The sequence below is a fragment of the Pygoscelis adeliae genome, unplaced genomic scaffold (genome assembly GCF_000699105.1).
Source record: "Pygoscelis adeliae isolate BGI_AS28 unplaced genomic scaffold, ASM69910v1 Scaffold487, whole genome shotgun sequence".
In the NCBI taxonomy this organism is placed as follows: Eukaryota; Metazoa; Chordata; class Aves; order Sphenisciformes; family Spheniscidae; genus Pygoscelis; species Pygoscelis adeliae.
Genome location: NW_008825078.1, coordinates 125,067 through 141,277, shown reverse-complemented (window position 1 = coordinate 141,277; position 16,211 = coordinate 125,067). Strand labels below are relative to the sequence as shown.

Below are 16,211 nucleotides of genomic sequence, written 5' to 3'. Positions count from 1 at the left end.
TCCTGCTGCCCCTGCTTCAGAGAGCCAGGACCCCATGTCTGTCTCCTGAGGGTTCACACAGGCACTCACCTGCTTAGCTGCAACCTCCAGGCACTTCTCCCATTGCTCTTGCTCTGCATACATATCCAAAGCAGCCATGACATCTATTCCCACCAGCTGGGGATGGAAACAACCATACATTCACTGTGCAGGCAAGGTTTCCTACCAGCATCAACGCAGGCATCAGCCCACCAAGGTCTTTTCTTCACATACACACAGTCCCTCCCCTTCTATGATACGGAAGCACAGATCCAGTGTGACCCATCTGGTATGCAGAAACCATGACTTATAGGCACATACAGACTCCTCACCAGTGGGCATATTCAGGCAAAAGCCCCATGAGAAAGGCCCCAAGGATCTGCACAGATCCTGACATCACTCCCTAGCCTGTGAGACATCCCAAATACGTACCGAATCTACCTTTCCTTGGTTCTTTAAATACTCCTTGTAACGCTGGTCCACATACTCCTCTGACCTACTGGGTAGAAAGAATCTTAATAGGCAGCAAGACTAATAGTGTCTTGCATCAGTGCAGAGGCCGGATTCAACTTTGTCTACTTTGGGAAAAAGAGGACTTACAGCTGTGCCATGTCTTTCTGGCCTGCTGCTGGGAGCATATGTAGAAGGGGAAAGAAAGGGTCTAGGCAGCTCTTTGCAATATGATGTGTGAGGAGAGAAAGGGAACACAGGACTTTCAGAAGGAAATGCATGCACAGGATTATGCCAAGGGAGGGGGGAGACAGGGATAGGGATGGGACAAAAGGGGATAATGATTTCCATGGGATGTGTGGCAATAGAGAAGTGTCAGGACGGTAAATGGCTTGGGAAGGGCAGCTGTGGAAAATGTGCCCTATGGAGCCTGGGAAGGCCACCGTGGGGAGAATCCAGGGAACCTGGGGGCAGCAGGACAGGACGGGACAAGCGATCATCTGGGGGTGGGAGAGGGAGCAGGAAAAGTATAATTTGAGAGGTTCAGGGCATACCGGGGGTCCAACTCCTTGGCGACGTGCTTGGCTTTGCTCCATTCCTCCCCTTCAATGAAGGCATCAATAGCTTCTTGGATGAGGTCCAAGTTGAGGTAGAGTTCAGCTGCCTGCAGGGCCAGAGACAGTCCCATGGGAGATGAAACCCCAAAGGCACCCTGCAGCCCAGGCTGGAGCTGGTGCTGTTGGAAGTGACCAGCACACAGCAACAACGGGAAGTCTCTTCCCAAAAGATAACCCCCTTCTCTGCTTCCTGCCTCCTCCCAAGGCCTGGCTCTCTCACACTATTCCAGGACTTTATTCCTTCCCCTCCTTCCTCCTCCTTGAGGACTCTGCGCTGCCTAACTCTGGATAGGGCCATCCACCCATCACCCCAGGATGTGACTTGGCCTCCTTCCCTTGGATAGAGCTCTCTCTTCCTATGTCACTGCTTATTCAGTAGTCTGGGGGCAGAAGCCAGCCCTCACCGCACTGTATTTCTTCATGGCCACCAGCTGAGGAGCCACAGTCCGCGTCACCTCCATGCTCTGTGACTGACCCAAGAATTTAATGGCCAACTCCGCAGCCTGTGAAGAGAAATTGTCAGCAGCACAAGTGATAAGAGCTGTTTGAGAGAGGGATGAAGCTGGGAAGAGCTCAGTCCTAGCTAAAAGACTGACAGTCAGGAGCGCTTGAACTATGGGGGAAGGGGCGAAGAAATGACAGCCCACTTCAGCAATTCAGAGAAGCAAAGCCCAGCTACTTTCACACATGGGAGAAGATCAGACAAGGACATAATTGTTGTTGAAGTTGGTACAAGGGCACAGGTATGAGTGAAAAGTATGAACAAGAACACAACTCAAAGGCTGGTGGGCATGGACCAGGAGGAGAAGAAAGGACGCTCATCTAGCCAAGGTCTAAGTCACAAAGTCCAGCTGTTCAGTGCATGGAGATATGGGCACAAAGACACCAGCATGCTACTGGAAGTGGTGCCAGAGCAAGGATGTCAGCACAGTGCAGGATAAGCACACAGCCCATCATGGCTCAAGAGAATGGCCATGAAGGCTTTCAGACCCTGTGGTCACTGGAGCCTGCAGATCCTCTCTTGTGCCCTGCAGTGATTGAGGTATCTCTGGGATGCACTGCAGGTTGTGGGAGATCTCCTAGGCAGCAGAGTAGATAAAGGGAATCATAGCCCCTGACTGTACCTTCAGCAAGCACTTCTCCATCAGGACACTGTTGCTGGGATCCCGCACCTTCAGATAGCAGTCCACTGCCCTGGTGTATTCCCCAGCCTGCTCCCACTCCTGTGCCTGCTCCAGCAGCCCTTCTGTTCCTCTGCAGGGAGGAATGCAGGCTGTGAGCAAGACTGGGATGCTGCCACAGAGATCCTGTAGACAGTGTGTAGGGCACAGGCAGGGAGGTACACAGCAGAGGTAAGTCAGGGACCTCAGAGGGGTGTGACAAGGAATGCACACAGCCAGTGCTGAGGAGATAATTGATTAAGGACCATGAGGAGATGCACTGGTGGTACAGGAGACCTGGGAGATCTGTAAGTGGCAAGAAGACACCTGGGAGACCTTGGATGGCAAGAATAAGAGTGGCGTCTCCCAAAGCAGGGAGGAAGGATGTTAGGAAATCTATGCAGGAAGAAGTCCAGAGTCCTCAGGAAGGAAAACAACTGGATGTCGGGCATCTGGTCAGGCTATCTCTGTAAGGCATCAGCACAATGGCCTAAGGGAAGAGCTACCTGTCTGTTCCGTGCAGCCTGACCACAGCATTCCTTACCTGGAGCCCTTCTTGGCAGCCTCCCTGCCACACTCCTCCTGTAACTCTTCTAGCCGACTAGGCACGTATTCCTTGCAGATCCGCAGGGCCTCACTCCACATGCCAGCCTCCTGCACAAGCACAACAGGAAGGAGAAATTTTCACCAGTTCACCAGGATCCCCCACACTCCTGCCATCACATAACACATCTAGCCTCTCGTTTCATCTTGTCAGAGGACCCACCGGAAGAAACAACCACAGCAGCACCATCCAATTCTTTCCTCCCCCAAAATGGCATCTATGTCTATCCGTTCACCCAGGCTACCTCAGGGGAAAGTGCTCATCCATCCTAGCTACCTCTGTGGAATGGGCACTTACAGTCTCCAAATGCACCCACTCATGCTACCCCTGAGGACTGCCCATAGCCTCCTGTCAGGATACTTCCTCCCAGAGCTGTGAGAGAGCTAAGTTATGCTGTGAAATCTCTACCAGTTCAGTCTTCTAAGAGCAGGCCAGAATTAAGTTCTACTAGGAACCACCTAAGTAAATGGTTTCTCTTTGGCTACTAAACTGACAGGGAGAGCTGGGAGATGGATTTCACTCTTCCTCCATCCAAACTGGGTTCTTGACCAGTGAGGAAGGCAATGATGTTGCTACAGACTACGCTCACCTTGTAGTACTTTACTGCCAGCTCAGGTCTCTGTGCTCGCAGGAGGAAGGCCTCTGCTTTCTGGAACTCTCTCTGCTCAAAGGCAAAACGTGCCTGTCCCACAAGCACATCAGCCACGCTGTCTGGGTCATGAGCCTCAGCTACACGCTGTGCAGCGTCCCAGTTCTGGTTATGCACAAACCTAGGGGAATCAACATGAGATATAATAAGAGGGATGGCAAGGAGCAGACCAATGCTGGACAAGCAACCAGGCTGGCACCATACAAGGAGAGGAGATGCAGCAGGCCGGGATGGGGAAGGATACATACATCAGCACTGCCTCCTTGGGTTTCCCAGCTTTAATAAATTCTGCTTCAGCCTCTTCAAATTTGCCCTAGGAGAGAGGAAAGAATTTGCCTGCATGCCTGCCCTGATACCATCGCATGACCTCCTCTACTAAGGTGGAGAGGATTTATGAAACAAAGATGTGTGTGGAAGCTTGGGGCTGTAATCGTGGAGCCTTTTGGGTGAGCAGCCATAAAACAGCCTGTTGTAGCAGCTCTTAAGGAGAACTGTTCAACTACTTGAGTGACCAGGGAACTCCCACGTATTCCAGGGGGTAAAATTACCTCATCTTCTAGGAACATGGCATACTTTAAGTGGATCTCTGGCATCTTCTGCTTCACAGAGAGGCGGGCCAGTTCAAAAGCAAATTCAAAGACCCTGCAATGAAAGAGAAAATGGGGTGAGAGCAGGACTATGTGCTATGAGGGCATGCCTTAATCAAGAGCAAGACATCAAAGAGAGCACAAGACACTGGGGGAGGAGAGAGGGGAATACAGAGGGTCCCAAGTGAATGGGCACTGCGCATTCCTCCTGTTCCTGACCAGAGAACAGGAGCTTTTAGAGCCCCCACTAAGGAAATTCAGCTCCTTCACACTTGCTGTTAGTGCCAGAGGCCCTTGGTTCAACCCTAAGGGGAGGTCACAAGACTCCCAGGAGCCTAGCGATGTGGGAGAGCTGGGGGAGAGCAGCAGTGAATGGCAGTGCAGTCAGATGGCTGGCCAGGTACAGAGTGGGGCCAAAACTCTTCTGGCGGGCAATTACTTATGGTGACATGAGGAATACCTCCTCCCGTGCTCAGAGTTTTTCACAAGGCCCCCCCTGCTGAGGCTAAAGGGCAAACCGCTTTTGCCTGCCTAGCTCTGACTTGACATTTGACAGACTAACAGGTGGACAGGAAGCGGGATGTGTCAAGGAAGTGGAATGCCCATGTGAAGAAGTACAGGGGTGTGTGTGTGGGAAGATATGTGTTATCCTGGACCTGCAGCTATCATGTGCATACAATTATCTTGGGCCACCCCTTTTTTTCTCAGGTCAGGCAGATGGGAGAGAAGTGCTGGGCTGATAGACGTGCTTACCCGCTGTCTGCTGCATGGTCAATGGCCATCTCCAGAAGTCCGAATTTACTGAGGAGTTTCACAGCTGCCTCTCCACCCAGGCTCTTTGCCCACATATAGGCCACGTGCTTATAGGAGTTTGCTCCCCCATGTGTCTTGGCCACCTATCCAAAGCAAAGAAAGCGGAAGAGCCCAATGTATCCATTTTATCTTCAGCAGGCTGAGCCAGGACTCCCCTCTCACATAATGCCTGTCATCATGAGGGAGCACCAAAACCAACTGTTCTCTCCTGAGGAACCCTTCTGTAGCCACCACTGGACTGGGGAGAGTGAGACAAAGGCTTATACGGCAGAGCAGAGAAGAGGCTGCTGCCTCCTCAGTATGGCCCATACTACTGTTAGGTCAGCAGAAGTGACCCCTGGCAATCTGTCCACACTGGAGGGGAGCAGTGTTGGGGGGGCGGGGCTGCTACAGAGTGGCCATGGGCAGAGCAATACCTACAACATGGTGCAGTGGTTAGGAGCAGAGCAGTGCCTGGAGGAAGGCAGTGCTGCAGAGTGGCTAGGGGGCAAGCCTTGCTTTTGGGGTGCAATGCTGCAGAGCAGCAGCCACAAGGGCCTCCACTGCTGTGCCACATGCTGAAGCTAGGTAGTGTATGCCAAGACTTAAAATTTTGTGGTGAATATACAGAGCAGCTCCTACCAGGATCCTGCAGTCAAAGTCTGATCCCTGCACAGTGCGATAGCTGTGAAGTGATTATTACCCTGTAAGCTTCCTCCCACATGTCATTCACTCTGTACATGTTTACTGTGGCCTTCCAGTCCTTAGCTTCTAGGTAGTGGTACTCAGCCTCCTGTAAGCATCCCTCTGCCTCCAGCTCCTGCAGTTAAAGGCAATGAGTTAGTGACACTCTTGTCCCTGCTTGGCCTAGTTGATCCCCTGCCAAGAGATGTACTCACCTTGCCCAGGTGCAGGTGGGTATCGTTGAGCAAGTCCTTGTGGTACTTGGCCACTAGGCAAACCATCTCATCATACATCTTACACTTCTTGTACATGGTGATGGCCAAATCAGGTTCATTCACAGTGATATACAACCTGGGAATACAAGCACATGCAAATGGCTCAGCCGAGGACACTATCGGTCTCTGCAGTCTCTCTGCATCCTGCCCAGCTGGAACCAGATCCTGAGTGCACTGCCAAAAGGCATGACTCGTGTGCAGCGTGACTGTTGTGAGCTGCAAGGCTGAACACTGCTTAGATAGAGCCCTTCTGTTATGCCACCATCAGCTGCGGTAGGGCAAAGTTATTCCCTCCATCCTCACTTGTCAACCTGAGTTCTGACTTGAAGGGAGCCTCTGGGCTTCTGTGACCTGTTCTCATCTTGGCCTCCAACCTGAGGCTGTCAGTCCTGTTGGGATGGTAACATGACAGTGTCAGCCCAGCTTACTCATATAGGCCAGCAAAAAGATTAAACCCAATGTGACCTCACCAGCTGTAATGCCCCCTTTCATGTACTGGGCATCCTTGAGATCAGGTACCATGGCATCAGATACACAGCTGTGTTTGTCCCTATACCTACTAACCTTACTGTGTTGTTATTAATCTAGAACTGACAACATTAGTAACCTGGTTGGGAAACACTCCACTTTTTGTATCTTATCCTCAGCTGACCATGACAGATCAGATGTAGCACTCTGCAGTAGGGAAAAGCCTTGCCATATTTCCTCTGCTACATGAGACAGCTTGCACCCCACCTGGACTTCCCTTCTGTCCTGGTGGACAAGCATACTTTAACAGTCAGTGACTTCTCTTCCTATGAGCTCTGAAATATCAGCTCTAGGTCTCCACGTGTGGAGAGAGTACCTCTGACCTTTCCAAACCCTAGTCCCAAACTCTACTCCCACCCCAGGAAAGGGCTCCTTCTCACTAAAGCCATTTTTTAGGGCTCAGTCTTGGACTAGTACCAAGGAAGATGCTCACCTCTCTGCTTCTTTGTACTTGCCCTGCTTCTCCATCTCTTGGGCCTGGGTTATATAGAGCACAGACACATCTTCCTGACTCATACACTTGATTGCCAGCTGCCAAAAGGAACACACATGGAAGAAACTAGAGCACACTGCACAGCAATTTCTTGATACATGGTAGTGAAGGAGAAGGGGAGAACCAATTTCCTTCCCATTACAAACAGGTATACATGCTATATGCTCTGCAGAGAATGAGTAGTCATTTGTCACTGTGATCAAAGCACACAGGACCAACCCCCTTGGAGAGTGCTATTTGTGTCACAGGTGCACCCACACGGGGCTGCTGAAGTAAAGAAGGGCACAGACAGGATGCGAATACCAGGGACTGACTCCTTGCTGGCTACTGGATGGCCCTACATGCATCCTTTGGGAAGAATGTTGATCAGGTGTTGGTGCACAAGGCACCATGACCTCCTGATGAAAGGCATTTCACCAAGCGCGGTGAGGTCCCCAGAAGCTTTGGCTTCTGACTCTACCTTGTGGGCCTGTTCCCAGAGCCCGGCCTGTGTGTACATGTCAATGGCATCCTTGGTCTGGTCTCCTTTGATATACAGTTTTTTTTTCAGCAGTCCCAAGGGACACAAACAGCAGCAATGATTGTGGTCTGTGACCTCACCTGATACTCCTGCAAAGCTGCATAGTGCTGGGCAATCTTGAGGTAATATTTGGCTGCTGTCTGTTTGTCCTGCAAGTCCAAAATGTAGATGGCCTTCTTCCACTGCCGGGCTCCCAAGGCTGCCTCAATGGCCTTAATTGAGCACCTAGCATCAAAACCATAACTCTTTACAGCCAGCCAGCAGCCATCTCCTCCAGCTGAGTTAAGCCAGGGAGACCAAAGTGGTCTGCTGCTTGATTCTTCTTCCTGGGTTAGAGCAGCAAAAACAATCTGAATAACTGGCAAAGCTAAGGGGGAAGAATGAAGAACTAGAACAGCGGGGAAGAGCAATCAGGTCTGAAAGACCTTGGGAGAGATGCGGGAAGGTATCCATGGGCAGGGCCAGCAGAAACTGCACATAAGCACCAATGGCACTGGCAAAGCGGGGTCGAGGGGGCTTGCTCAGGCAAAAACCCCTGCTGATTTAAGCAAACTGTATCAACTTCATAGCTTTCCAGGTTATACTGCTGCTGGTTATACAGCCATCACCTGCCCCCACCTGGCTTCGATATAATGGTTAATAGCAGCATCCAGCTGTTTCTGCTGCACCAGATGGTCTCCCCAGGCCTCCTCCAGCTTCACAACTTCTGCAGGAAATGCCAGGCGAGCCAGCTCCACTGCTGTAAGGGGACATGATAGCTGTTACGCTGAATCCAGCAAGGAAGTAGGACTGTGAGGCAAACATGGGCCTTGGATGGGGCGCAGAGGGAGGGAAATGGTGACTGTCTAATCCACTCCAGCTCCAACGGGCTACCCAGCAATCTGGACCCTGTGGAGAGCTGGACCAAATCCGTGCTGGTGCAACCAGCATGATCAAGGCCTTGGGAAGAGGATCCTGTTCTGGGACTGTGTGTGCAGGTACAACTATGTGAAAATACATACATTGAATGACATGACACATGGAAGCTTCAGAGCATCTAGGCATCTCTGGGCTCCAGGGCAATAGCTCATGTTGCCACCAGGCCAGGGTGCCCAGGCTCCTGCTGGGGATGGATGGGGGAAGAACATATTTAGCACACTACCTTTCAGGAAGGCACTGCCCTTGCAATAGCACTCCAGAGCCTTCCGTGTGTTCCCGACCTTCTCAAACAGGTCTCCAGCCTAATGACAAATACAAACTGCCAGTTTCCAGAGCCACTATTTCCCCACACCATCATGTACCATACCAGCCCCATGTACAGAGCTTGTCAGTCCTGCCACACAGACTTCTCAATCAGCTATGCCTTCCCCACTAACCAAGAGCATGAGGATAAAGGGAACTTCTAGGAAAGACTGCATGTGCTGAGACCATTGTCCTCTCTGCTGATTGACATACCCCAAGTGTTTTTCCGGGGTACCATCTTCTAACAAGATAAGAGTTTTTGAGACAACCTCCCTTCTCTGCACAGTGGCTGGTGCAGCAACAGCCTCTTCTATGACCACAGCCCCTAGGAGCTCTGCTATGCAAATGATCATACGGGAGCCCTGAGCATGAGCAGTGAAGACGGAAACTCAGCCTCTTGCAGCAGGTTTTTACCCTGTAGGAAAGGGTGCGATGAGGCTCAAAGCTTGTAGAACTTTTAGAACATAATATAAGAAAGGCCATCCTGGCAGACCAAAGATTCATTCCCTTCAGTATTTGAATGGTGGTGAAAGCACACGTCTAGAGAAAGATTGTAAGAACAGAGCAAGTATACACCAGCCTTTCCTCTATTATATCTATCCATCTCTGACAGCTTCCTGAGTTTGTGTCAAGATGCCCTCACGTCATCACATTTAATGGTTTTTGACAGACTCTACCTCCACGATTTGTCTAATCGCTTTTGGACCATTTATACTTTTGGTAATAAAACATCTGGCAGCAATGAGTTCCACAGTTACCCTTTCAACTGAAGGCTTAAGAAAAGGTGACAGGTTTGGAAAAGCACAAAATTCTCTTGCGTCAAAATGAAATGGTCAGAAAATGCTGAAGGTAAAATGAGACTGGAGAAATGTAATTTAAGCACGGCATATAAAATAGGCCAGCAAAAAGAAGTGTTTTTTTTTCACACAACACATAACTGAACTGGGTAACTCATAGCCAACGTTGTAGATCAAAAAGTACAGATGGTTCAAACAATAATTTGACAAGGTCATGAAAGTAAAATCCATCAAGAGCTCTTAAACATAAAAATAAAACTTTTCAGGTACACTACAGTCTGCAAACTGCTGGAAACCATGGAAGTACACTAGGGGAAGTATCACCCTATGTTTGCCTGCCCTGTTCTTTATATTCCTTTCTTAAACATCTGCAAGAGGCCACTGTTGGCCAGGATACCAAGCTGTACACTGGTCAGAATCAGCACTGCTTTCTTACATTAACATGATTATGTGCTGTGTGAAAAACACCCTTTTGTTTTAAAACTGTCACCTAATAAGTAGTTACCAATTTTTTGTGTTATTAGACACAGAGAATAATCACTTCCCTTCTCTATGATATTCATGGTTCTACAGATTGTCTTCATAACCTCCTTTGTTTTTCTTCCTTAGCTTTTCCATTTAGACTATCCTTATATGAAAGCTGTACCATCATTTTTTATTCTACTACGAGGAAGCACTGTACATTTTCACAGTGACACCAAGTTTTCTGTTTGATTCACAACTCCTTTCCTGCTGGTTCCTACCTTCCCAAGGGCCTCCTTGACTATTACTGAACACTCAGCTGATCTTTCGGAGACACATTGCCAGTGAGTTGTGATCTTTTTCCTGAATAATAACAGCAATTCTAGACCTCACCTGTGTATAATGGATGCAGTTAGGATTTCCTCCCAAACGTTAACTGCAAATTTATCAACACAGAATTACATCTGCTGCTTTCCAGCTCAGTCCCCCTCTATCTCACAGATGCAGAGGACAGGGTAAGAGCTTTGATGCCACTAAGAAGAAAGCCCAATGGGGAGGGCCACTCACCTGTTCATACAGTTCTCCTCTGATCAGTGCCGTGGAGACCCTATTGATGACATCCCCGTTAGTCAGGAGCTCATCCCTGCTCATGGCCAGACGTGCTGCTTTGGCTGGCAGCCCTGCCCGCAGGTATAAGCTGATAGCTGCCAGGTAGTCGCCCTGTCCCTCTTGGACCTCCCCAGCCTTCTCTTCCTGCTGGGTATCCAGCAGCCACTGGTAGTAACCCCGACGCAACTTATCCAGCATCGGGTGTCCCTGTTGAGAAATGCAGCATTGGTTGACCTGGGCAAAGCAAGATGTGGTCTCGCTCATCCTGCAGGCTCTGAACAGCTAGTTCATGGCACCAGACTCGTTGCTGCCCAGTTAAACTAAGCAACTGCAGTTAGCAGAAACCACAATGCTAGCCCTGTGTACCACAGCATCATCCGTTCTTTTCTGAAGCCCTAGATACTCCTAAACCAATTTCAGTAGCTTTTCTCCCTCACTATTCACCCAGGGCCGTGCTTACATCAGTGTGACGTTCCCTCCTGCTTGGAGCCCCTCCAAGCAGAAGTGAAGTCCTGATAGGGCATGTGAAGAGAACCCAGACCTTGAATGGACTCCCAACCAGAAGACTTATCAAGCAAGCCTAGCCCACAGTCCAGTGCAGCTATATTCTGTACCTTGGCTTCGGCAACCACAATGCATTCATCCCACATGTGCAGCTCCTGGTACATGTCCATGGCCTCCTCTGTGGCATTCTGTGTCAGAGAGCAAAGTGTCAACCTGAAGGTTCCATTTAGCATTGCGATTGAGCTTTCACAATGGGCAGGGTTAGATGTGCAGAAAACACTTGAAAAAGTGAACCGTCCCCTTTACATGAATATACAACCTCCCTCACCCTCTTTGCGCACCTCAGGGCAATCCTACACCTTGGAACAAGAAATATCTCCTTCTATTTCAGAGCAAAAACTCTTCTCCCAGGAATAAGCAACCTCTTCCTTTTCTCCCTCACGCCAGGGCACAAACCTCCCTGCTCAGAATTAAATGAGACCTTTTCTGCTCCTTGTTCCTTTACTTACTTGTTCCAGGAAGATCATCTCTGCCAACTTGTAGTTCTTGTCTAGCATGGCCAAGCGGGCACGCACCAGATAGTGGTCTGTACCATCCCCACCCTGCAGAAAACATCAGTTAGCTCAGTCAGTTTGTTGAATGAAAGAACAGGCTCTGGAACGGTACACGGGAGGTGATTGCAGAATGTGTCATTACAGAAACTGAAGAAGGCAGATGAGAATCACAGAAGTGACAAGAAGGGAGCGATATGAAATGGCTAGCCAGAAGAGGGACCTGGCAGGCATGGATAAAGGATTACGTCAGCAGCTTCTACACGACCAGGTCCTGGTCTGTAGCAGGATACTGGTGAGCATGGACACAGAAGATAATGTGTATGCAAGTGTTTACAGGAAAGCAGTTGCCCTGCACAGCAGAAAAAGTTTGACTCACATGCTCTTGAGCCGCCTGGTCAGCAATGGTATTGGTTTCATGCAGAAATCGTGCCCTTGCCATGTTGCCGAGAGCTGCAAAGCACCTGGAAAGAGCAAAGCAGTTAGTCAATAACTGGGTTTTGTTGCCCACTTTTGGTCCAAGAAAAGAAAATCAGAACCTGGGCAGCAGACCCAGCTCTGCAAGCTGGAGAGATGGGGTAGCACTGCTTCAAGAGAAGGATTTTGCCAAGACCCATGTTCAGATGTGCCCTCTAGCCCTGCTCCATAGGAGAAGCCATGGACATGTCCAGTGCCCATGCTTCACTTCCCTACGCTTCAGAGATGGCACTGAGCTTGTCCATGTCTGTCAGCTCCCTGAAACCTTGCTATACACTGCTTTGGGCTGCCATCAGCAAAAATTTATGCTAGAGAGTGATGTCCCCAGTTCTAGCATTACTGTCTAGGATAAAAGGGCAAAGTCATTGCCTGGAATAAAGAACACTTAATTCTCCAATGCAGTGAATCTTCCAGGCCACACAAAAAGTCACATCTTCAGTTAGACCCTGGTTTCTGTGAGGGATTCGGCAAAGAGAGTGTTTAAGCCAGAAAGATGTTATAGCTTCTTCCTGTACCTCTCTGCAATGTGCAGCTGTCTAGCTTCCAAAGCCAGTCTGCTTAGGGTCTTCCACATGGCTTCCGTCTCTGTGGACATTTCCAGTGTCTCCAAAAACGCAGTAGCCCTTGAGACAGAGATTTGCAGACTTTCAGTAACAGAACAGAAGAGCGCTCTGAGGAAAATCCTGGGCTGAGACAGGAGCTTCCTAACAAGAGTTGCACTGAAAACAAAGCAAGCTGTGTGTGACCAGTTCTGAAGAGGATTGTGTAACACAGGGCCTGACACATCAGGGCAAAGTTCAGCGATCTAGGTGATCCCTATCTGGGCTAAGGTACTTAGAGGCATATGATCACCAGAAGGCTGTAGAAGTGTGGGGCAAGTCCAAAGTGTTGTGTCTGAAGTAAGTCCCTGGTGCAAAGTCTCTCAAGTGGTATCAGTGCTATGAACATGTGAATTTTTCTTCCCTTGTCAATTTTAATGCCCTATAACAATGTCAGCCATGCCCAGGTAGCTACTATGACTGCTTCAGGCACTCAGTTTTCACTCTGCACGCTCCTGAATGTTTCCATGATACTGTCACCATCCCTGGAGGGGCAGCAGCAAAAGCACTTGAGTACCACTTCACATCTGGCTGCTACGGAAGACACACTTATTCACTGCAGTTAAGTGAAAACTGCCTTCAGTGAATTTCTGTCAGTGTCAATGGGACCAGACTGGCCAGTCTTGTGCCACAGAGTTTGAAACCACAGAGCTGTGAGGATGAAAAAGCTGAATATTCACTCCTGATGGACTCTGCTGCACATTATAGCCAGATCTGGCACCAACATTATGCTCAGAGCCTAAACTTCAACTCTGTACAGAAAGCTGTGCTGCTGTAGTTCATGGATTGCTGACCCTCAGATGTCTGTTATGTGAAGTGGGCTACCTGCCATCACCATGGTGTATCTAGCACTTACCTGTGATAATCCCCATCATCAATGGCAGTTCCAAACTCTATGAGGCCTTCGTCCAGTGTATAGGACACAGTGTTCATCCCTTCAGATACTATCACTTCAGTCTTTCCATCATTCCGTTCCAAGTCTACAATATCCCCCTGGAAAGAGTACCAGCTATCAACACTCCCATGTTCTCCTAAAGTATGCGAGGTAGCAGGGATGTGAGGACAGCACTGCAACAGCGCTGCTGATTTAAGTTCTGCTGAATGAGCTCACACCAAGCAGACATCGTCCTTATCTCACCAGAGGGAAGGAAAAAGCCACTGAGCAGCTCTTTGCTGTATTAACTGTCTCCATGTTCTGCCAGAAATACCTGCCATGAAGTTGACAGATGTGTTTGTATTTTGTCCAGGAGAAACTAGCAGTTCCCTTCAGTCTCCCTTCTGCAATATTACCCTGATTATTCCCACACACGTGAGCAAGAAGTAACAGAAACTGCTGGAGGTAATCAAAGTCTGCAGAGTTTTACCTTCAGGGGAAACATGGTGACTCGCTCTGGAGCATCAATGTTATACCAAATACAGAGGCTGTTTCTGTTCTGAGCCACCACGACATCACTGCCTGGGACCCACTGCACATAGGAGCAATAGTTCAAAATGGTAGTCTTGGTGCTGCTTTCAATGTCATAGAGCTGCAACTAGAGGGGGGAAGAGGAGAAAAAGGCTCAGCTGGGCTCATGGTTGGGCTGCCAGCTCACATGAACATGGTAGGAACATCTGAGCAAGCATCTTGTAAATAGGTATTACCAACCGGGAATCATACTTTTTTCCAAGATCCATAGCCCAAACTTCCACACTGTTATTTACACCACATTACTATCCAAGACTTAAGACCTTTTTTAACCATTGCAGTATTTTAAGCAGCATGCTCAGATCCTGCCTTCCTTATTGCTAGGCACATTAAGTATATAAACCAAAATATGCCTTGTGCTACTTCAGTTCCCTCTTAGTTGCAGAGCTGGAACAGGAGAATGGTCTCTTAAGTCCTTCATGCAAACAAACTGGGGGACCAAGAAGGGCCATCCTCTGCAGTTCTGGGCTGAACTGTCCATCCTAGGTAGAGTCCTATTGCAAGAACTGTTGCCAATAAGGTGAGAGGGTGTTTGTAGAATACACTGCCCTGAAACAAACCTGACAATTTGGAAGGTGTAACCTGACACATGGCATAACAAAGATGTATGATGCCTTGTAACTTAAAAGTCCTAGGCTGTCTCTGCTCTTTGTTATAATTGTCCTCACCCAGCAAAGATGAGAAAGAGAAAAAGAAAAGAGAATTGTGCTAGTCTCATGACATACCAGTCAAAAGAGAACAAGAAAGTCCCTGTTTCAGTCTGTACCAAACTGGTTGCAGAAATATGTACAGACACAGCTTAGGAGAATCATGGTACTGTCTGATTTAGGCTGCTGTCAGTACTTAATGAAGAGGCTGCCTATGTAGCCTCTTGAGAGGCCTGAAAAAGAGCCAGAAGAGGCAACAGCAATCTTGATGATGCCACTGCCTCTTGTTGAGACAGTGAATTAGAGGACCCAAATATAAACTGAACAAGACTGCAGAAATAAATATAAAAACATATGTTGCTGGGAAAGTTCTCTCTTCTCACATGATAGAACATATACAGCCTTGTGGAAATGTACATATCACTTACAAATAGAAGCCTCTTTCATCTGGTGCAGGCTGCAATCACTGTTAGTACCTTTCTGAAGAGTATCAGTGCAGCAGAGCCCAAACAGAAGCCCTTGCTACTGGCAGTGATTCAGTCTCCTTTGTAGTGAAGGTCTGTCTTGATTGACACTTTTATGGATATGTGAAAGTAGTGTCCTAAAGAGCTGTAGACATAGAACAATCCTCCTTCTGAGAGTTAAGAGGGTCTTGATTAGAGAGGCACTCTAACGCAGATGCAGGCATTACATTTTTTGCAAATCCACACAGGGCTGCTCCCTCTATTTCTCTGGAATCACAAGGTACTTGTAGGAGTCCTTGTTCTGTGACCAGAACTACAGCCTTTGTGTAAGAAAGCCTACCTCCAGCACACTCTTGTGAGAGAAGTCTGTGGTAAAGAATTTGTGAGGCAGCAGATGTATGCACTGCAATCTTTGGCTACGAAGTTGAGCACTCTGGTTGCTAGCTGATAAGCTTGGCAGCAATGAATCAGCCTGTGTGTGACTGATAACAAGCAGACAGGTAATTAATTGGAGATCTGTGATTCCCAAGCAAGAAGATACCTTTGCACCCCCTACAATCTATGATGCAATCTTAGGGGTCAAGCTGCCAAAAATGACGAAGGAGAAGCAGCTCAGTGAAGAAGCCTGGGGTTCTGGTCTGAAATGTGAGGGGTGAATTCAGAGTTTCTTCTGAGATAAGGCTGAGAAAGTTCCCAGGGATTTCAACATATATGCATGTATGAACATAATACTTCACCCATCCTTGAACTAAGAAGAGAGGTACAGCCAACGTGGAAATATTCTACTGCCATATAGACTGACAGCCCCAATGCAGCGAGGGATCAGGTTAGGAAAGCTAAAGCCCTGATAGAATTAAGTCTGGCCAGGGACATCAAGGGCAACAAGAAAAGATGCTATAGGTACGTCAGGGATAAAAGGAAGACAAGGGAAAATGTGGGCCCTCTCCGGAATGAAATGGGAGACCTGGTTGCCCAAGATACTGAGAAGGCGGAGGTACTCAATGACTTTTTTGCCTCAGTCTTCACTGGCAAGTGCTC

At 48.6% G+C, this 16,211-nt stretch overlaps 1 protein-coding gene across 1 annotated transcript in view; it reads right to left on the bottom strand.

The window, feature by feature from the left end:
* Window positions 1-16,211, bottom strand: part of IFT172 (intraflagellar transport 172) — a 46,408-nt gene that overhangs the window by 11,149 nt on the left and 19,048 nt on the right. Inside the window, 24 exon segments of the mRNA XM_009326907.1 lie at window positions 70-156; window positions 451-514; window positions 1,023-1,132; window positions 1,490-1,588; window positions 2,210-2,339; window positions 2,790-2,899; window positions 3,439-3,619; window positions 3,747-3,811; window positions 4,047-4,140; window positions 4,839-4,981; window positions 5,581-5,697; window positions 5,777-5,912; window positions 6,798-6,895; window positions 7,318-7,406; window positions 7,457-7,602; window positions 7,996-8,116; window positions 8,519-8,597; window positions 10,425-10,673; window positions 11,081-11,158; window positions 11,480-11,572; window positions 11,901-11,985; window positions 12,514-12,621; window positions 13,454-13,590; window positions 13,962-14,129. Of these exon segments, the coding sequence (XP_009325182.1) occupies window positions 70-156; window positions 451-514; window positions 1,023-1,132; window positions 1,490-1,588; window positions 2,210-2,339; window positions 2,790-2,899; window positions 3,439-3,619; window positions 3,747-3,811; window positions 4,047-4,140; window positions 4,839-4,981; window positions 5,581-5,697; window positions 5,777-5,912; window positions 6,798-6,895; window positions 7,318-7,406; window positions 7,457-7,602; window positions 7,996-8,116; window positions 8,519-8,597; window positions 10,425-10,673; window positions 11,081-11,158; window positions 11,480-11,572; window positions 11,901-11,985; window positions 12,514-12,621; window positions 13,454-13,590; window positions 13,962-14,129 (2,787 nt within the window).